The sequence below is a fragment of the Dryobates pubescens genome, chromosome 28 (assembly GCF_014839835.1).
Source record: "Dryobates pubescens isolate bDryPub1 chromosome 28, bDryPub1.pri, whole genome shotgun sequence".
Classification (NCBI taxonomy): Eukaryota; Metazoa; Chordata; class Aves; order Piciformes; family Picidae; genus Dryobates; species Dryobates pubescens.
The window spans coordinates 824,448-848,609 of NC_071639.1; the positions used below are offsets into that span (position 1 = coordinate 824,448).

General features: G+C 60.8%; 1 protein-coding gene across 1 annotated transcript in view; it reads right to left on the minus strand.

Annotated features, from left to right (window-relative positions):
• Nucleotides 1–3,035: 3,035 nt before the first annotated feature.
• Nucleotides 3,036–24,162, minus strand: part of LOC104300083 (ectonucleotide pyrophosphatase/phosphodiesterase family member 1) — a 94,997-nt gene continuing 73,870 nt past the window's right edge. The window contains exons 16-25 of the mRNA XM_054174028.1: nt 19,038–19,107; nt 16,355–16,442; nt 15,501–15,676; nt 14,999–15,050; nt 13,129–13,283; nt 8,834–8,969; nt 6,423–6,503; nt 5,108–5,240; nt 4,090–4,246; nt 3,036–3,223 (exon numbers count right to left, since the gene is read on the minus strand). Of these exons, the coding sequence (XP_054030003.1) occupies nt 3,056–3,223; nt 4,090–4,246; nt 5,108–5,240; nt 6,423–6,503; nt 8,834–8,969; nt 13,129–13,283; nt 14,999–15,050; nt 15,501–15,676; nt 16,355–16,442; nt 19,038–19,107 (1,216 nt within the window). The 3' untranslated portion in view covers nt 3,036–3,055. The remainder of the gene's footprint in view (nt 3,224–4,089; nt 4,247–5,107; nt 5,241–6,422; nt 6,504–8,833; nt 8,970–13,128; nt 13,284–14,998; nt 15,051–15,500; nt 15,677–16,354; nt 16,443–19,037; nt 19,108–24,162) is intronic.

Sequence of the window (24,162 nt, forward strand, 5' to 3'; positions counted from 1 at the left end):
CTTTATTGATGATCTGGAGGAGGGCATTGAGTCCATCAGCAGTAAATGTGCAGCTGACAGCAAGCTGGGGGCAGGAGTTGAGCTGTTAGAGGGTAGGAGAGCTCTGCAGAGGGACCTTGCCAGGCTGGGCAGATGGGCAGAGGCCAAGGGCAGGAGATTGAACACATCCAAGTGCCAGGGGCTGCACATTGGCCACAGCAACCCCAGGCAGTGCTACAGGCTGGGGGCAGAGTGGCTGAGAGCAGCCAGGCAGAGAGGGACCTGGGGGTGCTGGTTGATGGTAGGCTGAACATGAGCCTGCAGTGTGCCCAGGCAGCCAGGAGGGCCAATGGCATCCTGGCCTGCATCAGGAACACTGTGGCCAGCAGGAGCAGGGAGGTCATTCTGCCCCTGTACACTGCACTGGTTAGGCCACACCTTGAGTCCTGTGTCCAGCTCTAGGCTCCTCAGGTCACGAAGGACATTGAGAGACTTGAAGGTGTCCAGAGAAGGGCAGGGAGGCTGGGGAGGGGTCTGGAGCACAGCCCTGTGAGGAGAGGCTGAGGGAGCTGGGGTTGCTTAGCCTGCAGAAGAGGAGGCTCAGGGGAGACCTTCTTGCTCTCTGCAACTCCCTGCAGGGAGGTTGTAGCCAGGTGGGGGTTGGGCTCTTCTCCCAGGCAGCCAGCACCAGAACAAGAGGACACAGTCTCAAGCTGTGCCAGGGGAGGTTTAGGCTGGAGGTTAGGAAGAAGTTCTACACAGAGAGAGTGATTGCCCATTGGGATGGGCTGCCTGGGGAGGTGGTGGAGTTGCTGTCGCTGGGGGTGTTCAGGGCAAGGCTTGACAGGGTGCTGGGTGCCATGGGTTAGTTGTTTAGGTGGTGTTGGATTGGTTGATAGGTTGGACACAATGATCTTGAAGGTCTCTTCCAACCTGCTTTATTCTGTTCTATTCTGTTCTGCACCCTGTCCATCAGGTCCATGTCTCTTTTATATTGAGGGCTCCCCAGGTGGACACAGCCCTGCAGGTGAGGTCTCCCCAGAGCAGAGCAGAGGGGCAGGATCCTCTCTCTCCAGCTCTGGCCAAGCTGCTTTGGATGCAGCCCAGGCTGCCCTTGGCCTTCCATGCTGCCAGTGCCCATTGCTGGCTCCTGTCCAGCCTCTCCCCCACCAGCACCCCCAAGTCCTTCTCTGCAGGGCTGCTCTCAATCTCCTCACCCCCAGCTTGGACTGGTTCTGTGGATTGCCCCCAGCCAGTTGCAGGGCCTGACACTCCTGACCATCTTCTTACTTTCCCCTTCCAACAATGAACAATTCAGCACCCCAGCTGGAGGAGAAGTTGTCTTCCCCTCAAAGAGCAGGAGCTGAAGAAACTCCCTCCTCACCCCCTGAAAATGCTGTGATGTAGCCCTGGTGCTGAACAGGCCAGGAGCCTTTGGTACAGTCAGGAGGAGCAGGCTGGGAGTGATGTCTGTGCTGGTCACAGGCAGGTACAGAGCAGTTACACTGACTCAGGCTCTCACAGCTGGATTACAACCAGGGGCTGCTACAACACATCTGAATTTCACACAGTGGAACTACCTCAGGGAGAAACAAATAAATCATGCCTGCAACAGAGGAGCAAGAGAGGAGGTCTGGTTAAAAGAGAAAATGGTCCCAGGATTGCAGCCCTGCTGGGAAGGCTCCCACTGCCTCCCAGCCCCCACCAGCCAGGGCCAGGCTGGGAGCTGCTCAGGCACAGGCTCTTCCTCCTGCTCTCACTCTTGTGCCTGGAGCATTCCCTTCTTTGCCCACCAGAAGAGCAGAGCTGTGGCTGTGCCAGCTCCACAGAGCACAGAGCCAGCTCTGGTCAGCAGCCTCAGCCAGGGTGGGGGCATGGCAACAGCAGCACAGCCACTGGATGAGGAGGGGGATCCTGCACTCCTGAGTGCCTGGCAGCTCCCAGGAGAGCTCATCACAAGCTTCCCCAGAACCTGCACCTGACAGTGTCTGCCTTCCAGAGGAGCCAGTTGTGGGAGCTGTAGGAAAATGTGGCTCCAGGAACAGCTACAAACACAGCCAGGATCAAGGCCTGCGCTGCCAGCAGCCAGCTGAGTGCCCTGTGGGCACTGACTGAGGTGCTGAGGTGTGCCAAGGAGCAGATCACCTAAGCAGCCCAGGGCAAGGGGACCTTCTCTTGACCACAATGGGATTTCAAAGGCACAACTGACAACATCATGCACCAGCCTGAGGAACACAGGAGAGCAAAATCCTTTCATCAAATGGAAGTCTAATTGGCAGTGAGATCATTACTGCTGGCACCTCAGGTGTAGTCCTCAGCTCATCTCTTCTGAGTTGCAGGTGACTGGGTGCAGTGCAGCCTCCTCTGACTGCACCCTCCCCTGGATGCATCCTGCACCTGCTCATCCTGAGGATGCATTTACAACATGCAAGCTGTGCAACAAATCTTGCTCCAGTTCTGGTGACCCCACAGGCAGCAGCAGACCAAGGCTCCCACCTGAGCACAGCCCTCTGGCCAGGCATCTCCCCCCTGCTTGGGAAGCTCCAGCTGCCAGCCCTGTCAGCCTCCGTGGGGCTTCTTGCACCACCAGGCTGCAGCATTGCCAGAGCCAAGGCTCAGAAGGCTCCAAGGAAGACTGCCAGGAGAGGTGGTGGTGCCTGGATCTCAGTGATGAGCAGGAATGCTGTCCTTTGGCAGGACTGTGGTTGCTAATGAGCTCTATTTTGAAAGTAGAACATTGGTCTAAAGCCATCCTTGAGCAGCTTCTCCCCCTCCAGTGCATACAGAGGTGACAGTGCTGTTGGTGTCTCAGGCCGTGATGGTCAAATGCTGCTGGCACTGAACAGTGGCCTTCAAGTGGCAAGGACAGGAGCTGCCATCCTGTGCTGCACACACCAGGAGTCCCTGAGATACAAATGTGGCACCCACTCGCCTCCCTGCTGGCGTTTTGGTCCAGAGTTCCCATGAAGGTTCCAGCTTATTGTTAAAAAAACCCCAAAACAACCTAAAAAAAGTCTTCATCCATGACAAAGTCTATTTACAAACAGCTGTGGCAGCAGCACCCCCTGGGGAGGACTCAGTTCACTTCAGCAGAGGGTAAGTATGTTTTCAACTGCAAAATCTCAGCCACTGGCTGCTTCCTGTCCTGGTAGAAACTGAGTCCAGTGAGCAGCTCCACGTCTCTGACCCGAGCTGTGTGGAACTTCATTCTCTCTTCAACCCACGTGGCCTCAGCCCTGCCAGCCTGTTGGGACACAGCAGGAGAAAGGGGGGGTGTAAAATACTGGGCTCTCTGACAGGCACTTAGTGAAGCAACAGAAGACATCTGGGTGTTCAGTGAGACAAAGCAGCAGCTGGTGGCAGACAAGTGCAGAGTCCTGCCCCAGGCACCAGTACAGACCAGGTCACCCTGATGGAAAGCAGCCCTATGGAGTGCTGGTGGACAGCAAGTTCTGCATGGGCCAGCAATGGGCCCCTGTAGCCAAGAGGGCAAATGGGATCCTGGGCTGCATTCAGGAGAGTGTGGCCAGCAGGGCAAGGGAGGCTCTCCTGCCCCCCAGCTCTGCCCTGGTGAGACCACACCTGCAGTAGTGTGTCCAGTTCTGTGCTCCCCAGGTCAAGACGGACAGGGAACTGCTGGAGAGAGTCCAAGGGAGGCTATGAGGATGCTGAAGGGCCTGGAGCAGCTGTGTGAGGAGGAGAGGCTGAGAGCCTGGAAAAGCTTGAGAGGGGATCTGATCAATGCCTATCAATATCTGAGGGGTGGGGGGCAGGAAGGGGCCAGGCTCTGGGCAGTGGTGTCCTGGGATAGGACAAGAGGCAATGGACACAAACTGGAACCCAGGAGGTTCCACCTGAACATGAGGACTCCTTGGTGTGAGGCTGCTGAGCCCTGGGGCAGGCTGCCCAGAGAGGTTGTGGAGTCTCCTGCTCTGGAGCCTTTCCAGCCCCACCTGGATGTGTTCTGTGTGCCCTGCCCTGGGTGCCCTGCTCTGGCAGGGGGTTGGACTTATCTCCAGAGGTCCCTTCCCACCCCTAACACTCTATGGCTCTGTGACAGCCAAGCCAAGCAAGCTGAGTGATCAGGTGCTGCTGGGGACTGATACTCACCGCACAGCTTTCACTGTTGTCTTCTCTGTGAGGTACAACAAAGGACAAGGCATCCAGAGAGCCCCCACAGCCCAGAGGAGTTTCAGAGGTGTTTTTACAGCTGGTCAGTACAATGAAGAAGTGAGTTGGAATTGGAACTTCTGAATTCCTGGGGTGCCTGCAACACAAAAGGTCTTTCAGTAAAGGCACCAAATGCCAAAGAACAACTGACAGCAATCAGCTGTCCCCAGCAGATCCACTGCAGCAATCCACCCTCGGCCCAGGGCAGGCTTCAGCCTGGGAGGACAGCTCCAGAGTCTCACTCTGCCACTCAAGTGTGGCCTGGGGGCTGATGTGAGTGCCAAGTCTGCTGAGGCAGAGCAGCAGGCTGTGAATATGGGTAAGAATCCCAAGCAGGTGCAGAGTGCAGCCCCAGCCCAGAACTCCAGCTGCCTGCTGGCCTCAGCCACCGGGGCTGCACCCACAGCTTTGCAGGGGGACTGCCGGCTCACAGTGTCACCCGTGGCAGCGTGGGGAAGCCCTTGCCTCACCCCCTCCTGGAGGCAATGTCTCAGGCACAGGCTGCTCAGGGAGGTGCTGGAGTCCCCATCCCTGGAGGGGTTTCAAAGATGTGTGGATGTGGTGCTGGGGGAAGTGGTGCAGTGGCTCAGCAGCAGGGGTGGGGATGTGAGCGCTGGGGGAGGGCTCGGACTTGGTGATCTCAGAGCTCTCTTCCAACCTCCACAGCTCTGTGGTAATAAGATTTCAGGCTGGTGAATATTCTTCCACATGCAACAGCTTCTCCTGCAGTGCACCTTCAGTTTGGAGGGTGACACTTCTGAGGGTGCATTTGCTACCTGTGCTCACTGCTTGTTCCTCACCTTCCCCCTGCTGCCCCTGCTCAGTGCCATCCCTGCGTGACACAACCTGCCCAGGGCCCATCCTCACACAAAGCTTCCCTTCAGAACAAGAATCACAACTACTTCTTGACCACTAACAGAGGGCAGTGACAAAGGATTGGGATGTGCAAGGTCCTCACCTTTTCACCTTTTCTGGGCTATCACAGAGCCCATCAGCATCATAGTCAAACACAGGCCCACTGACCACGTTGACTCCGCTCCTGGCTGCAGCATACTCTGGCAGCAGCTGCTGGTGGAAGTAGTTCCAGAGGACTGAAACACAGAAATGGAAGTGGGACAATCCCCAAGGCTAAAAAGCTCTCAGTGGAGCACAAGCAGATGGCATCAGCCAGGAAGAGCCTCAGTCACGCAGAGCACTGCAGCTTGGAGAGGCTGCAGCTCAGCCAGCAGCATGCAGTGCAGCACCCCCTGGCAGTGTGGTTTCACAGCCACCCCAACCACCAAGCTGAGGCATGGAGATGCTGCTGCCCTGTGGCCTTCAGCTTCTTTCCTTGGAAAGCAAACCATGCAGAGACCAGAGGAGGGAGGTGAGACACCACCAAGTGTGCCTGGGTCTTGCCCTGCTACCAAGCTGGCCTGGCTGACTTCTACCTCCACCCCTGCCAGTGGGAAGTGTCTCACTGGTAAGATCAACCCAGTGAGGGTGGTGAGACTCTGGCACAGGCTGCCCAGGGAGGCTGTGGCTGCCTCCTCCCTGGAGGTGTTCAAGGCCAGGCTGGGTGAGGCCTTGAGCAGCCTGGGCTGGTGGGAGGTGTCCTGGGCAGCAGGGCAGGGGCTTGGGACTGGATGATCTTCAAGGTCTTTTCTCACCCAAACCATTCCTGGACTCTGGGATAGTTTGAATTGCAGCTAAGGGTTGACCATTATTCCATGAAGAAAACCCCAGGACATCTTCTGTCCAGGGGAAGTGCCTTAGTTATTCTTCTTTTTCACCAGGAAGATGCTCAACCTGTCTCAGCCAACCATCTCATGCTGCCTCTCACCCAGGCAGTCCAGCTCTTCATCCTCCCTACTAGGGACAGTCATTTCCCTCTTTCCTCAGTGTCTGAGCCCCTAGATTCCTGCCTGGAAACCCAGTGGCCTTTAGGAGACATTCCTAAGCTGGACCTTAATGCAACTCACAAAGTTCTCTCTGGTGTCTGGGTTCCCCAAGGAGATATTCTGTAGAACCCTGCCTGGGTAGGCAGGGAAATGCAAACAGAAGGATCAGGCCTTGCCTGCAGGCTCTCACACTGTGCTGCCATGCAGAGAGCCACTTGCTGAGGGACAAGCTCACACCTTTCATAACCCCACTTCAAGGAAGTGCTCCCTGAGGTCAGAAGCCCACAGCTGGGGAAGCAGCTCAGCCAGGGCTGGTTGGCATGGCTGGAAGCAAGCAAAGCCCCAGCAGCCTTTGCTGCCCTCAGCTGTGCAGAGCACAGGCAGCCACAGTACCTTTAAATGCAGGATACATGGGCACAACGTTGGTGCTGAGCAGGGCATCGTGGTGAGGCCTCTGTCCCTCTGCCATCCAGTCTAGAACAGAACACAGCAGTTCCTGCCTTGGCTCTGGCACTGCACACTGCTTCTGCATGGCTGTGCTGACACTGAACTTCAGCCAGCTCCACCTTGCCTTCCAAAGCTGATGTGTGTCCAGGTGCTAACTGCAGGACATCCAAACCAACCAACCTGACAAGCAGCAGCAGCTGCACTTCTCAGGCACCTGGACTGCAGCCAGAGCAGGGAGAGCAGCAGCACAGGGAGGGGATTCTGCCCCTCTGCTCTGCTCTGCTCAGACCCCACCTGCAGCACTGCCTCCAGCTCTGGGGCCCCCAAAACAAGGGCCTGGAGCTGTTGGAGGGGGTCCAGAGGAGGCCACAGAGGGCTGCAGAACCTCCATGGGGACAGGCTGGGAGAGCTGGGGCTGTTCAGCCTGAAAAGAAGGCTCCAGGGAGTCCTTAGAGGAACCTTCCAGTACCTGAAGGGGAGCTGCAGGCAGCTGGGGAGAGACTGTTCAGAAGGGGCTGTGGGGATAGGCCAAGGGGCAATGGTTTGAGACTGGAGCAGGGCAGAGTTAGGATGGACATCAGGAGGAAGTTCTGCACAGGGAGGCTGGGGAGACACTGGCACAGGCTGCCCTGTGGCTGGTTTTGAGGATGTGGTTGAGGCCCCATCCTGGAGATATTCCAGATCAGCCCTGATGTGTCCCTGGGCAGCCTGCTCTGGCTGGAGCTGTCCCTGCTGCCTGCAGGGGCTTGGACAAGATGCCCTTGGGAGGTCCCTTCCAACTGGATGCATTCTGTGCCTGTGATTTGCATGCTCTGCTCTCTCAAGCAGCAGCTGTGTGTCAGGGGCTGTCCCTCAGATTTGTTCATGAATTCACAGGGTTTGGGTAGGTTTCTGTGTTTTGTCTTAAACCACTTTGGCTCTGTGGGAAGCGACACCAAGCTGTGTCCTGTGGTGATGGTGGAGCTGCAGTGAGCTGGCTCAGCACCCTGCCAAGCTGAGTCTCAAACTGCCCAGTGCAGGGGGCTCCACAGCTGCCCTTGGGAGATGATTCCAGTCTCTGCCTGTGCTCATGGGGAGCATTTTCTTCTGTGGTCCAATGGGAATGTCCCCAGCAGTAGAGTAGAGTGGAGTAGAGTAAAGTAGAATAGAATAGAGCAGGTTGGAAGAGAACTTCAAGATCATCAAGTCCAACCTATCACCCAGCACCATCTGATCAGCTAACCCATGCCACCAAGCACCCTATCAAGTCTCCTCCTAAACACCTCCAATGATGATGACTCCACCACATCCCTGGGCAGCACATTCCAATGGGCAATCACTCTCTCTGGGAAGAACTTCTTCCTAACATCCAGCCTAAACCTCCCCTGGCACAGCTTGAGACTGTGTCCTCTTGTTCTGCTGCTGGGTGCCTGGGAGAAGAGACCAACCCCCACCTGGCTCCAACCTCCCTTCAGGGAGTTGGAGAGAGCAAGAAGGTCTCCTCTGAGCCTCCTCTTCTGCAGGCTAAGCAACCCCAGCTCCCTCAGCCTCTCCTCACAGGGCTGTGCTCCAGACCCCTCCCCAGCCTCCTTGCCCTTCTCTGGACACCTTCAAGTCTCTCAATGTCCTTCTTGAGCTGAGGAGCCCAGAACTGGACACAGGACTCAAGGTGTGGCCTAAGCAGTGCTGAGCACAGGGCACAAGGACTTCCCTGCTGCTGCTGGCCACACTGCTCCTGATGCAGGCCAGGATGCCTTTGGCCCTCTTGGCTGCCTGGGCACACTGCAGGCTCATGTTCAGCCTACCATTGACCAGCACCCCCAGGTCCCTCTCTGTTTGGCTGCTCTCAGCCACTCTGCCCCCAGCCTGTAGCACTGCCTGGGGTTGCTGTGGCCAATGTGCAGCACCCGGCACTTGGATGTGTTCAATCTTTGCCATGGCACTCCCTGTACAAAGGCAGGCTCCATCCTCCTGGCAGCCACCCTTCATGCACTGGTCCATGGCAATAAGGTCTCCCCTCAGCCTTCTCTTCTCCAGGCTGAACCCCCCCAGCTCTCTCAGCCTCTCCTCACAGGGAGGTGATTGGCAATTTCATAGCCAGCCAAACTTGACTCAGACTTGACTCTTCTTTCCACTTCCTTCCATGAGTTGCCACTTGAAAAGCCTGAGAAGCTCTAAAACCTTCAGAGGTTCTACAAGGGACAGCTGCCAGAACCCCCAGTGCTGGAGTGCCCCAAATGCTTCCTTCCTCTCATGCTGAAGTGCACTGCAGCCACTCACAACTGCTGCTTCACCCTCTGGGCAGTTACCAGGACCACAGCTGCTGGAGCACAACTCACTGCAGTCAGCTCTGCTGGCAGAGGGAGGAGAGAACTTACTTGGAGGAGCAAGGAATCCGTAAGTGAGGGCAGGATGGCTGCGGTAGAACAAACAGCTCTGGCTGTGGTTGAGAGGAACTCGAGCATCCCTGTGCAAGCAGCTGGAGGCATCCTCTGCAGCAGGGAGCCACTGGTCCTGGGGAGCAAGGAGAAAGTATCACAGCTGCAGGCGCAGCTACAGGGCACAGCTGTGGGGCACAGCTGCAAGGCACAGCTGGGGGGCACAGCCGCGGGGCACAGCTGCAGGCACAGCTGCGGGACACAGCTGCGGGGCACAGCCGGGGGGCACAGCCGGGGGGCACAGCCGGGGGGCACAGCTGCGGGACACAGCCGCGGGGCACAGCTGGGGGGCACAGCTGCAGGGCACAGCTGCAGGGCACAGCCGCAGGGCACAGCCGGGGGGCACAGCTGGGGGGCACAGCCGCGGGGCACAGCTGCGGGGCACAGCTGGGGGGCACAGCCGCGGGGCACAGCTGCGGGGCACAGCTGCGGGGCACAGCTGCGGGGCACAGCCGCGGGGCACAGCTGCGGGGCACAGCCGCAGGCACAGCCGTGGGGCACAGCCGTGGGGCACAGCTGCAGGCACAGCTGCAGGCACAGCTGCGGGGCACAGCTGCAGGGCACAGCCGTGGGGCAGAGCTGCAGGCACAGCTGCGGGACACAGCTGCAGGCACAGCTGCGGGACACAGCCGCGGGGCAGAGCTGCAGGCACAGCTGGGGGGGCACAGCTGCAGGCACAGCTGCGGGGCACAGCCGGGGGGCACAGCCGCGGGGCACAGCTGCGGGGCACAGCTGTGGGGCACAGCCGGGGGGCACAGCCGCGGGGCACAGCTGCGGGGCACAGCCGCGGGGCACAGCTGCGGGGCACAGCTGGGGGGCACAGCCGGGGGGCACAGCTGTGGGGCACAGCCGGGGGGCACAGCCGCGGGGCACAGCTGCGGGGCACAGCTGGGGGGCACAGCCGGGGGGCACAGCCGGGGGGCACAGCTGCGGGGCACAGCTGCAGGCACAGCCGGGGGGCACAGCCGCGGGGCACAGCCCCGGGGCACAGCTGCGGGGCACAGCTGGGGGGCACAGCTGCAGGCACAGCCGGGGGGCACAGCTGCGGGGCACAGCTGCGGGGCACAGCCGGGGGGCACAGCTGCGGGGCACAGCCGCGGGGCACAGCTGCGGGGCACAGCTGCGGGGCACAGCCGGGGGGCACAGCCGGGGGGCACAGCTGCGGGGCACAGCTGCGGGGCACAGCCGGGGGGCACAGCCGGGGGGCACAGCTGCGGGGCACAGCCGGGGGGCACAGCCGCGGGGCACAGCCGCGGGGCACAGCTGCGGGGCACAGCCGGGGGGCACAGCCGTGGGGCACAGCTGCGGGGCACAGCCGGGGGGCACAGCCGGGGGGCACAGCCGCGGGGCACAGCTGCGGGGCACAGCCGGGGGGCACAGCCGTGGGGCACAGCTGCGGGGCACAGCCGGGGGGCACAGCCGGGGGGCACAGCCGTGGGGCACAGCTGCGGGGCACAGCTGCAGGCACAGCCGCGGGGCACAGCCGCGGGGCACAGCCGCGGGCACAGCCGTGGGGCACAGCCGGGGGGCACAGCTGGGGGGCACAGCCGCGGGGCACAGCTGCGGGGCACAGCCACGGGGCACAGCCGGGGGGCACAGCCGGGGGGCACAGCTGGGGGGCACAGCTGCAGGCACAGCCGCGGGGCACAGCTGCGGGGCACAGCCGCGGGGCACAGCTGCGGGGCACAGCTGGGGGGCACAGCCGGGGGGCACAGCCGGGGGGTACAGCTGCGGGGCACAGCTGCAGGGCACAGCCGGGGGGCACAGCCGCGGGGCACAGCCGCGGGGCACAGCCGCGGGGCACAGCTGGGGGGCACAGCCGCGGGCACAGCCGTGGGGCACAGCTGCGGGGCACAGCCGGGGGGCACAGCCGCGGGGCACAGCCGCGGGGCACAGCCGCGGGCACAGCCGTGGGGCACAGCTGCGGGGCACAGCCGGGTGGCACAGCCGGGGGGCACAGCCGGGGGGCACAGCTGCAGGCACAGCCGGGGGGCACAGCTGCAGGCACAGCCGCGGGGCACAGCCGGGGGGCACAGCCGTGGGGCACAGCTGCAGGGCACAGCCGGGGGGCACAGCCGGGGGGCACAGCCGCGGGGCACAGCCAGGGGGCACAGCCAGGGGGCACAGCCGGGGGGCACAGCCGGGGGGCACAGCCGCGGGGCACAGCCGCGGGCACAGCCGTGGGGCACAGCTGCGGGGCACAGCCGGGGGGCACAGCCGGGGGGCACAGCCGGGGGGCACAGCTGCAGGCACAGCCGGGGGGCACAGCTGCAGGCACAGCCGCGGGGCACAGCCGCGGGGCACAGCTGCAGGCACAGCCGCGGGGCACAGATGCAGGGCACAGCCATGGAGCACAGCTGAGGGGCACAGCCGCGGGCACAGCCGGGGGGCACAGATGCAGGCACAGCTGGGGGGCACAGCCATGGAGCACAGCCGGGGGGCACAGCCGCGGGCACAGCCGGGGGGCACAGCTGCGGGGCACAGCCAGGGGGCACAGCCGGGGGGCACAGCTGCAGGCACAGCCGTGGGGTACAGCTGGGGGGCACAGCCATGGAGCACAGCCGGGGGGCACAGCCGCGGGCACAGCCGGGGGGCACAGATGCAGGCACAGCTGGGGGGCACAGCCAGGGGGCACAGCCGGGGGGCACAGCTGCCTTACAGAGCTTCCCTCCCTCGAAATACTGAGCTGCAGAGGCTTTTAACTTAGTGAAGGGACTGAGCTCAGAGGCAGGAATTGTCCCGCTCTTGTCGGGGCAAAACAAGGCCTCCATGCACTTCACATCACCTGGAAATGAAGTGAACAGAGCTGCAGCTTCTCAGCTGAGTTCAGAATGTGTTCAGAGAGGAAAGCTGGAAGTGCTCATTAGAGACAAGCTGCTGGAGGTGTACTTGGTCATGGACCCAGAGAATCACTGGAGAAGCCCTCTGGGATCACCCAGCCCAGCCAGCAGCCCAACCCAACCATGGACACCAAACCCTGGCCCCAAGTGCCATGGCCACAGCTTGCTGGAACACCTGCAGGCATGGGGACTCCACCACCCCCCTGGGCAGGCTGTGTCTGAATGGGAAAGTCCAACTTGACAAGAACTCCACTTCCATCCATGAGATCAGTGCTGTGCATCAGCCTCTGCATCTCAGCACAGGGCTCACAACAGCAGACACCAGATTCATCTTCACCAAGCCCTCACCCCCCAACAGGATGATGCCCTGTGAGCAGGACTGGAGCAGCACAGGACCAGCTCAAGGCAGCCCAGAAACTGCTTCTACAAAAGGCTCCTGCCAGATTTCAAACTCTGCTTGAAGACCTCGAAGCTCCTGTGGAGAGCAGGCCGCAGGGGCAGGCTGCCACAGCACAGCTACACTGCCCTGCAGGCTCACAGGGCTCTGAGACCAAGGCCAGGGGAGTCCTCACTTCATGGTGGGTCTGCTCCTCTGGAGGGAAAGATGCAGTTGGCAGAAAGAGCTCAGAGGCAAAGGCAATCCTCAGCGGCACAGCAAAGTGAAGAAAAGCTCAAACTGAATTCTTCTGTTTCTCTCACCTGCTCACACCCAGCCCCTGGGAGATGAGCCCAGAATGCTTTGGCTGGGAAGGGACCCCAAAGGTCATCTTGATAACTCCCCTGCCATGGGCAGGGACACCTCCCACCAGCACAGCTTGCTCAAGGCCTCACCCAGCCTGGCCTTGAACACTTCCAGGCAGGGGACAGCCACAGCCTCCCTGGGCAGCCTGTGCCAGTGTCTCACCAGCCTCATTGGAAAGAATTTCTTCCCTACATCCAGTCTCAATCTGCTCTCTCCCAGCTCAAAGCCATCCTGCTCCTTCCAGCCCTTGTCAAAGTCCCTCCCCAGCTCTCCTGGAGCCCTTCAGGTACTGGGAGGCTGCTCTGAGGTCTCCCTGGAGCCTTCTCTTCTCCAGACTGCACAGCCCCAGCTCTCCCAGCCTGTCTCCACAGGGGAGGTTTTGCAGCCTCTGAGCATCTTGGTGGCCTCCTCTGGAGCCTCTCCAGCAGCTCTAGGTTCTTCCTGTGCTTGGGGCCCCAGAGCTGGAGGCAGTGCTGCAGGTGGGGGCTGAGCAGAGGAGAGCAGAGGAGAGGGGCAGAATCCCCTCCCTGTGCTGCTGCTCTCCCTGCTCTGGCTGCAGCTCAGGATGTCAGGATCAAGATGCATTCAGGAATAGCTGACATTCAAGCTGTTTACCTTGCATGGTGGCTTCTGAGGTGTGCTCCTGTGCTTACCTGCTGGTGGATGGTGTATGCAGTCCAGAGAGCCATGCTGTAGTCCTGGCTGTAGGCACTCAGGTAGCGGGGATGGTGGAGCAGGCAGTAGCTGAGCCCTGGCTGCAGCACCCGGGGCCGGCCGTAGGGCACAGACAGCTGCCCTGCACTCTCAGCTGAGGGAAAGAGTGCTGGGGTCAGGGCCCTGCAGAGCACCTTCCCCTGCAGGGCACAGAGTGCTGGGGTCAGGACCCTGCAGAGCACCTTCCCCTGCAGGGCACAGAGTGCTGGGGTCAGGGCCCTGCAGAGCACCTTCCCCTGCAGGGCACAGAGTGCTGGGGTCAGGGCCCTGCAGAGCACCTTCCCCTGCAGGGCACAGAGTGCTGGGGTCAGGGCCCTGCAGAGCACCGTCCCCTGCAGGGCACAGAGTGCTGGGGTCAGGGCCCTGCAGAGCACCTTCCCCTGCAGGGCACAGAGTGCTGTCCCTGCTGTGCACAGCAGCTTCCCCTGCAGGCACTGAGTGCTGTCCCTGCTGTGCACAGCAGCTTCCCCTGCAGGCACTGAGTGCTGTCCCTGCTGTGCACAGCAGCTTCCCCTGCAGGCACTGAGTGCTGTCCCTGCTGTGCACAGCACTTCCCCTGCAGGCACTGAGTGCTGTCCCTGCTGTGCACAGCAGCTTCCCCTGCAGGCACTGAGTGCTGTCAGTGCTGTGCACAGCACTTCCCCTGCAGGCACTGAGTGCTGTCCCTGCTGTGCACAGCAGCCTCCACTGCTCTACCTCTACAGCAGCCTCAGTTTCCCACTGCCAAGCAGTCTGAGAGGTCTCAGTGACCTCACCACAAGAGTTCCCTTTATCCCCACTGAATCACACAATGGTAGGGGTTGGAAGGGGCCTCTGGAGATTGAGTCGAACCCCCTGCCAGAGCAGGGCACCCAGGGCAGGGCACACAGAACACATCCAGGTGGGGCTGGAAAGGCTCCAGAGCAGGAGACTCCACAACCTCTCTGGGCAGCCTGCTCCAGGGCTCAGCAGCCTCACACCAAAGAAGTTTCTCTTCATGCTGAGGTGGAACCTCCTGGGTTCCAGTTTGTGTCCATTGCCTCTTGTCCTATCCCAGGACACCACTGCCCAGAGCCTGGCCCCTTCCTGCCCCCCACCCCTCAGGTATTTGTAACCATTGATCAGATCCCTCTCAGCCTTCTCTTCTCCAGGCTCAACAGCCCCAGGGCTCTCAGCCTTCCCTCCTCACACAGATGTTCCAGGCCCTTCAACATCCTCACAGCCTCTCCTGGTCTCTCTGTCCCTCTTGAACTGGGGAGCCCAGAACTGACTCAATCCTCCAGATGTGGCTTCACCAGGGCACAGCAGGGGAGAGAGGAGAACCTTCCTTGCCCTCTGACCACACTCTTCTTGCTGCTCCCCAGCTGTAAGGACACATTTCCACCTGAGAGCAAATGGCTCAGCAGGACTCTGCTGCTAACCTGCAGAGCTAGAGACCAGGAAGCATTTGAAAGCATTTTTACCTCATTTACTTGAGAGCTGCTCAGCAGCTGAGGCATTAAGCATTCTGTATTGTGAACAACTTTTATATCTGAACCACAGAACTGCCAGGGTTGGAAGGGAGCTCAAGGCTCAGCCAGTCCCAGCCCCCTGCCATGGGCAGGGACACCTCACACTGCAGCAGGTTGCTCACAGCCACCTCCAGCCTGGCTGCAAACACCTCCAGGCAGGAGGCTGCCACCACCTCCCTGGGCAACCTGTGCCAGGCTCTCACCACCCTCCTGGGGAAGAACAACTTCCTGACAGCCAATCTCAATCTCCCCACTTCTAGTTTTGCTGCACCCCCCAGCCCTGAGCCCTGTCCCAGCTGGGGCAGTGCCCAGCTCTTACCTTCTGCCTGGCTGAGATCCAAACGCTGAGGGAAATCCTGCACTGGCAACCCCTGCAGCACAAAGCAGAGACCCAGGTGCTAGCAGGACTGCTGCAAAGTGTGTTGTGAGCCACTCCTACTCCATCAAGCACTGAGTCACCCTGCCCTGTGAGTTACCCCTACACAGACCTCTGGCAAGCCCTGGACACAGGCTGTGGAGACTTTGCAGAAGCAAATTGGGTTTGCCACAAGCAGATCCACAGCCTCGGAGGCCACAGCCCCAAACACAGGAGGGGAACTGCCCCTGAGCCAAGTGAAGCAAGCAGCAGCTGACTGCTTGCTGCATCAGAGCTTGCTTCTGTGCTGGCTCTTCAGAGCTGAGTGTGACTTTACATAAGCAGGGCTGGAACCCCCTGGCCTCAAGGCAAGACTGTGCAAGCAAAAGCAGGAGACTGCAAGGTAAACACAGGAGAATCCAGCACAGCAGCCTGCTGCCACAGCTGCAGCCACTGCAGCACTCACCCTGGCCCTGCAGGAGCAGCCAGGGCTGACTGAGAAGGCTCTGTGTCCCACCACAGGGCACTCAGAAGGGTGGCTTCTCTCCTTGGGGTGGTGGGGGATGTACACAGGATCCCTCAGCAGATGGTTCAGGCGTCCATGGGTTCCATTGTTTGGGGCTGGTTTCAAATCAAGCAGATCTGTGAAAGAATTCAAGTGATAGTAACAGGATCCCAGAGTCACAGAATGCATCCAGCTGGCAGGGCCCTCCCAGCTCCCCCAGCCCAGCCCTCCCCCCAGCACTGCAGGCTCAGCACCAAACCAGGTCCCTAAGCACCAGCTCCATGCTGCTGGAACACCCCCAGGGATGGGGACTCCAGCACTGCCCTGGGCAGCCTCTCCCAATGTCTGAGAGCCCTTCCAGGGCAGAAATAGTTCCTCACATCCAGCCTCAGCCTCTCCTGGGGCAGCTTGGAGCCATTGCCTCTGCTCCTGGCCCTTGGCACCAAGGAGCAGAGGCTGTCCCTTCCTCACTGCAACCTCCCTGCAGGGAGCTGCAGAGAGCAGTGAGGTCTCCCTCAGCCTCCTCTTCTCCAGGCTCAACCCCCCCAGCTCCCTCAGCCCTCCTCTAGCCCAGGGGCTCCAGGCCCTTCTCCAGCCTGGCTGCCCTGCTCTGGGCAGCTCAAGTGTCAGCCTCTCAGCAGCCATCAGCTGTGCAGCTGCTGGAGCTCACTCAGAAACACAAACTCTTTACCTGTTAAAACCAACAGCAAGCCCTGAGGACTTGCTAAGGACACTTAACCATCTGTTATGAGAGGCCTTCCAATGCCCAGAAGCCCCCTGACTGCCCCCAGGCTGCCCCCAGCAGGGCTACTCACCACACATTAAATTGTACACTTCAATGTTCTCAAATGGCTCCACCTGAGTACGAGACTTGAACCCTGGTCCAAAGCCAATGAAGATAGCCTAGGGTTTACAGAGACAAGCTCAGTGGGACTCTGGCTTAGACCACTGAAATGGGAGATAGCTTCAGACACACACACACACACACATACAGAGAGGGCTTTCTCTGCCAAGAACTGAATTTTGCCAACATGGTCTGAAGCAAGAGGGGGCAAAAAGGCAATGTCTGAAAATAGCTGGGGTGAAGTGCTGAGAGAGCTCCAGAACCCACTGCTGCCTTTGCAAGGCTGTCTCCTCTGCTGGTGAAGGAGCTGAGCTCCTTCTCTTCAGTGTTTGAAGAGCCTTAGTGCAAATGCTGAGCCAAAATAACCCCTGGCAGCAGCTGGGCAGCTCTGAGCTCAGGGCTGTGCCTGCCCTGCTGGCAGGAGGGTTCCAGCAGGGGCTGCTGTGCCTGCCCTGCAGCTCCTCCTTCTGCTCCTTGCACCACTTCCTGAGCTGCACTGGCAGGAGCTATGGTGTGAGTGAACCTGAGCCCAGAGTGCAGCCAGCTCACACAGCTTTGCCCTCCCTCTGGCTCTTTTCCTTCTGGTTCAGTTCCCCAACCTCCTTGGGGCTGCAGCCACCCAAAGTTTGCTCCAGCAGAGAGCAGCCTCTGCTGCAGGAGGCAAGGGCAGCAAACCCTGCAGCTGCTGCCTGCCTGGCCTTGCATTTGCCCTGAGATATCCAGCTGGGGTTTGAGTGAGTGAAACAGACTGCATCCCTCTGGAGCAGCCAGGCACTGAGTGAGGGATGGGTGCTCTGCACCCTGTAGTACCTTCCTGGGTAAGGTCTGAGAGCTCTTTGCAAGCCCTGCTATGGTCTCACATCTCACAGCTGCCTGGCAAAAAGAGGCTGGAAACTGACTGCTGCTGAGCTGCCACCCTGCAGCTCCTGGTACTCAAACCTGCAGGCTAATAATTGCCTCAACAAGCCTGAGTGGAACCAAATGAGGCAAGAGCATGCTGCCAGCTTTCTGTTGTGGGAGGCAATCACAGGGCATGAAATTGGTGTTGCTGTAAGGTGAGCCACCAGAGGATAAACTGCATCTCTCTGAAGATCATTCAGGGATGCTATGAATGCTGGTGGCACCAAACTGGGAGCAGTGGTGACACCCCTCAGGCTGTGCTGCCATCCTGCCTGACCTGGACAGGCTGGGGAGAAATGGAATGAAATCCAACAAGGGCAAAGGTAGAGTCTTGTACCTGGGGAAGAACATGGAGCAGGATGGGTTGGGGACTGAGCTGTTGGAGAGCAGTGCAGAGGAGAGGGACCTGAGGGTCCTGGTGTACAGAAGGATGCCCCTGAGCCAGCAGTGTGTCCTGGTGACCAAGAAAGCCAAGGGCCTCCTGGGGTGCATTACAAGGGCTGTGGTCAGTAGGTCAGAGAGGTTCTCCTGCCCCTCTGCTCTGCCCTGCTGAGGCCACAGCTGGAATATTGTGTCCAGTTCTGGGGCACTCAGCTCAAGAAGGACCTCAGGGAACTGCTTGAGAGAGTCCAGCCCAGAGGCACAGAGCTGCTGCAGGCAGTGGAACATCTCCCTGTGAGGCCAGGCTGAGGCAGCTGGGGCTTGGAGCTGGGAGCAGAGCAGCCTGAGGGCTGCCCTCATGGCTGGGGATAAAGATGTGCAGGGCTGGAGCCAGGCCACCCAGAACACAAAGTCTGGACCAGCCTTACAGGTCAGGGCACTGACTGCCTAGGGAGCAACTCTGCTTGCCAGAGCCTGGGTGGCACAGTGAACAGGAGGCCAAACATGAGCCAGTGGCATGCCCTGGCAGCAAAGAAGGCCAGCAGCATCCCAGGCAGCAGGCTGAGGGGAGGGATGATCCCTCTCTCCTCTCCTGCTGGCTACTGCACCTCCAACAGAAGGATGGAATCAAGAAACAGCCCCTGGAGATTCAGGAGTGCCCCCAAGGTGGCTGAGGGTTGAAGGCCTTGGCCTTAGGGCAACACAGCTTCCTCAGCAGGGAGACACAGACTGCTCCAGGCAGGCCTAAGGGCAGTCCCCAGTAGCTGCACCACCATCACGGAGGTAGAGCCATGCTCCTCAGCACTACACAGCAGGAGGCAGAGGCAGAAAGTGACACCAGAAAGGTTCTGCATGGCTACAACTACAGCAATTTGCAGCAGCAGGACAGTCAGGCAGTGGAGCAGCCTGGTCAGAAGCTGTGCAGCTTCTGCCCTCAGCACTTTCAAAGCATTTTCAGCCACACAAAGCCTTAAGCAGTGTGGTCTGATGGTGCAGCTGACAGCCTTGGGGTGGAGGTGTCCTTCCAGTCTGAATCCTTGGGAGCTCTACAATTACTCTGTTTGAGGATTTGATTAGTTCTCTCCTCCTGCTGTTCATGTCACAACAAAGCAGCTCGGCACCACTTCATCCTCTCACCAGCACAGCACAGTCTCTGGGGCAAGGCTGGCTGGGTGCTGCCCAGCCCCTGCAACAACTGCCCCCAGCCTGTGCTGGCTACCCTCTGTCACAGCAGCAGGCCAGCACTGCTTCATTTCCTCAGCTGTGGATGGAATTGTGGCACAGATGCTGTTTTAAACAAAAAATCCTCTCAGCACTGAGCAAGCACAAGAGGAGGAGCTAAAAGCAAGAGCCAGCAGAAGCTTGCATCTCACCTGCATGCTGGGGAGGCGATTGTCTGAGCCATGGAATCCACCTGTGCACCTCTTGATCTCAGCTGGCTTCCTGTGAACCAGGCACAGTTTGTACAGCACACACAGAACCACAGAGCCATTGAGGTGTCAGGGCTGGAAGGGAGCTCAAGGCTCAGCCAGCTCCAACCCCCTGCCATGGGCAGGGACACCTCACACTGCAGCAGGTTGCTCACAGCCACCTCCAGCCTGGCTGCAAACACCTCCAGGCAGGAGGCTGCCACCACCTCCCTGGGCAGCCTGTGCCAGGCTCTCACCACCCTCCTGGGGAACAACTTCTGCCTCACAGCCAATCTCAATCTCCCCATTTCTAGTTCTGCTCCATCCCCCCCAGTCCTATCCCTCCCTGACACCCTCAAAAGTCCCTCCCCAGCTTTCTTGGAGCCCCCTGCAGATCCTGCAAGGCCACAATGAGGTCTCCTGGGAGCCTTCTCCTCTTCAGCCTGCACAACCCCAACTCCCTCAGTCTGTGCTCACAGCAGAGCAGCTCCAGCCCTCTGCTCCTCCTCGTGGCCCTTCTCTGGACACCTTCCAGCCCCTCCAGAGCCTTCCTGGCACAGAGGCTCCAGCACTGGCCCCAGAGCTGCAGCTGTGGTCTCAGCAGAGTGGAGCAGAGGGGCAGAATCCCCTCCCTGGCCCTGCTGGCCACACTTCTCTTGCTGCACACGTTCCAAAGCATCTCAGACCACTGTGTGGATAAATGGTTCAACACTGCCAGGGGCTTGTCCATAGGCAACAGCAGACTCTAAGCTCTGTCTTTACAACTGTTCATTCCTCTGCCACTCTTGTCCTGTCAGGACTCTCAAGAGCCCATCAGAGCCGTTTAGAGTCAAGTAAGCTCAGCCTGTGCCAGCAGCGCCCTCACAAGGCTGATGCAGCTGAGAGCCTTCCAGGACTCCCTTTGGAAACCCCTCAAGCATGGCAGTGTGCACAGGGCACCTGAGTGCCCGACACGTGTGTCACAAACCTGCCACCACCTGCGTGCTCAGCACAGTGCCACAGCTGCCAGCTTGGGACTGAGCACCCTCAGGGCACTGACAGCAGAGAAAAGCCTCTGCCACAGCCCTGTGCTGGCACAGTCGCTACCAGCAGGCTCCAAGAGCTGCAGCGACCCTGGACCTGCCTGGCACCGACCCTTGAACCTGCCTGGCACCGACCCTGGACCTGCCTGGCACCGACCCCCAAATCTGCCTGCACTGACCCTGGACCTGCCTGGCACTGACACTTGAACCTGCCTGGCACCGACCCTGGACCTGCCTGGCACCGACCCTTGAACCTGCCTCGCACCGACCCTTGAACCTGCCTGGCACTGACCCTTGAACCTGCCTGGCACCGACCCTGGACCTGCCTGGCACCGACCCTTGAACCTGCCTGGCACCGACCCTTGAACCTGCCTCGCACCGACCCTGGACCTGCCTGGCACCAACCCCGGACCTGCCTGGCACTGACCCCCAAACCTGCCTGGCACCGACCCTGGACCTGCCTGGCACCGACCCTTGAACCTGCCTGGCACCGACCCTTGAACCTGCCTGGCACCGACCCTGGACCTGCCTGGCACCGACCCCCAAATCTGCCTGCACTGACCCTGGACCTGCCTGGCACTGACACTTGAACCTGCCTGGCACCGACCCTGGACCTGCCTGGCACCGACCCTTGAACCTGCCTCGCACCGACCCTTGAACCTGCCTGGCACTGACCCTTGAACCTGCCTGGCACCGACCCTGGACCTGCCTGGCACCGACCCTTGAACCTGCCTGGCACCGACCCTTGAACCTGCCTCGCACCGACCCTGGACCTGCCTGGCACCAACCCCGGACCTGCCTGGCACTGACCCCCAAACCTGCCTGGCACCGACCCTGGACCTGCCTGGCACCGACCCTTGAACCTGCCTGGCACCGACCCTTGAACCTGCCTGGCACCGACCCTGGACCTGCCTGGCACCGACCCCCAAATCTGCCTGCACTGACCCTGGACCTGCCTGGCACTGACACTTGAACCTGCCTGGCACCGACCCTGGACCTGCCTGGCACCGACCCTTGAACCTGCCTCGCACCGACCCTTGAACCTGCCTGGCACTGACCCTTGAACCTGCCTGGCACCGACCCTGGACCTGCCTGGCACCGACCCTTGAACCTGCCTGGCACCGACCCTTGAACCTGCCTCGCACCGACCCTGGACCTGCCTGGCACCAACCCCGGACCTGCCTGGCACTGACCCCCAAACCTGCCTGGCACCGACCCTTGAACCTGCCTGGCACCGACCCTGGACCTGCCTGGCACCGACCCTTGAACCTGCCTCGCACCGACCCTTGAACCTGCCTGGCACCGACCCTTGAACCTGCCTGGCACCGACCCTGGACCTGCCTGGCACCGACCCTTGAACCTGCCTCGCACCGACCCTTGAACCTGCCTCGCACCGACCCTTGAACCTGCCTCGCACCGACCCCCAAACCTGCCTGGCACTGACCCCCGGACCTGCCTGGCACCGACCCTTGAACCTGCCTGGCACCGACCCTTGAACCTGCCTGGCACCGACCCCGGACCTGCCTGGCACTGACCCCGGACCTGCCTGGCACCGACCCCCAAACCTGCCTGGCACCGACCCCCAAACCTGCCTGGCACCGACCCTGGACCTGCCTGGCACCGACCCTTGAACCTGCCTGGCACCAACCCTTGAACCTGCCTGGCACCGACCCTTGAACCTGCCAGGCACCGACCCCCGGACCTGCCTCGCACCGACCCTTGAACCTGCCTGGCACCGACCCTGGACCTGCCTGGCACCGACCCCCGAACCTGCCTGGCACCGACCCTTGAACCTGCCTGGCACCGACCCTTGAACCTGCCTGGCACCGACCCCAGACCTGCCTGGCACTGACCCTGGACCTGCCTGGCACCGACCCTTGAACCTGCCTCGCACCGACCCTTGAACCTGCCTGGCACCGACCCCCAAACCTGCCTGGCACCGACCCTTGAACCTGCCTGGCACCGGCCCCCGGACCTGCCTGGCACCGACCCTTGAACCTGCCTGGCACCGACCCCCAAACCTGCCTGGCACCGACCCCCAAACCTGCCTGGCACCGACCCTTGAACCTGCCTGGCACCGACCCCCGGACCTGCCTGGCACCAACCCTTGAACCTGCCTGGCACCGACCCCCAAACCTGCCTGGCACTGACCCCGGACCTGCCTGGCACCGACCCCCAAACCTGCCTGGCACTGACCCCAGACCTGCCTGGCACTGACCCTGGACCTGCCTGGCACCGACCCTTGAACCTGCCTGGCACCGACCCTGGACCTGCCTGGCACCGACCCTTGAACCTGCCTGGCACTGACCCTGGACCTGCCTGGCACCGACCCTTGAACCTGCCTGGCACCGACCCTGGACCTGCCTGGCACCGACCCTTGAACCTGCCTGGCACCGACCCTGGACCTGCCTGGCACCGACCCTTGAACCTGCCTGGCACCGACCCTGGACCTGCCTGGCACCGACCCCGGACCTGCCTCGCACCGACCCTTGAACCTGCCTGGCACCGACCCCGGACCTGCCTGGCACCGACCCTTGAACCTGCCTCGCACCGACCCTGGACCTGCCTGGCACCGACCCCCAAACCTGCCTGGCACTGACCCTGGACCTGCCTGGCACCGACCCCCAAACCTGCCTGGCACTGACCCCAGACCTGCCTGGCACCGACCCCCAAACCTGCCTGGCACCAACCCCCAAACCTGCCTGGCACTGACCCCGGACCTGCCTGGCACCAACCCCGGACCTGCCTGGCACCGACCCCTAAACCTGCCTGGCACTGACCCTGGACCTGCCTGGCACCGACCCCCAAACCTGCCTGGCACCGACCCCTGGACCTGCCTGGCACCGACCCCCAAACCTGCCTGGTACTGACCCCCGGACCTGCCTGGCACCGAATCCCGGACTTGCCTGGCACTGACCCCCAAACCTGCCTGGCACCGACCCCAGGACCTGCCTGGCACTGACCCCCGGACCTGCCTGGCACCGAACCCCGGACCTGCCTGGCACTGATCCCCGGACCTGCCTGGCACCAACCCCTGACCTGCCTGGCACCGACCCCGGGACCTGCCTGGCACCGACCCCTTACCTAGCACCAAAGCCTGCACCTTCCTAGCACCATAGCCTGGCCTTACCTAGCACCAAAGCCTGCACCTACCTAGCACCAAAGCCTGGCATTACCTAGCACCAATTCCTGGCCTTACCTAGCACCATAGCCTGCACCTACCTAGCACCAAAGCCTGCACCTACCTAGCACCAAAGCCTGGCATTACCTAGCACCAATGCCTGGCCTTACCTAGCACCATAGCCTGGCCTTACCTAGCACCATATCCTGCACCTACCTAGGAACAAAGCCTGGCATTACCTAGCACCAATGCCTGGCCTTACCTAGCACCATAGCCTGCACCTACCTAGCACCATAGCCTGCACCTACCTAGCACCAAAGCCTGGCCTTACCTAGCACCATAGCCTGCACCTACCTAGCACCAAAGCCTGGCCTTACCTAGCACCATAGCCTGCACCTACCTAGCACCAAAGCCTGGCCTTACCTAGCACCATAGCCTGCACCTACCTAGCACCAAAGCCTGGCCTTACCTAGCACCATAGCCTGCACCTACCTAGCACCAAAGCCTGGCCTTACCTAGCACCAAAGCCTGCACCTACCTAGCACCAAAGCCTGGCATTACCTAGCACCAAAGCCTGCACCTACCTAGCACCATAGCCTGGCCTTACCTAGCACCAAAGCCTGCACCTAGCTAGCACCAAAGCCTGGCATTACCTAGCACCAAAGCCTGCACCTACCTAGCACCAAAGCCTGGCCTTACCTAGCACCAAAGCCTGCACCTACCTAGCACCAAAGCCTGGCCTTACCTAGCACCAAAGCCTGCACCTACCTAGCACCATAGCCTGGCATTACCTAGCACCAAAGCCTGCACCTAGCTAGCACCAAAGCCTGGCATTACCTAGCACCAAAGCCTGCACCTACCTAGCACCAAAGCCTGGCCTTACCTAGCACCAAAGCCTGCACCTACCTAGCACCAAAGCCTGGCCTTACCTAGCAACAAAGCCTGC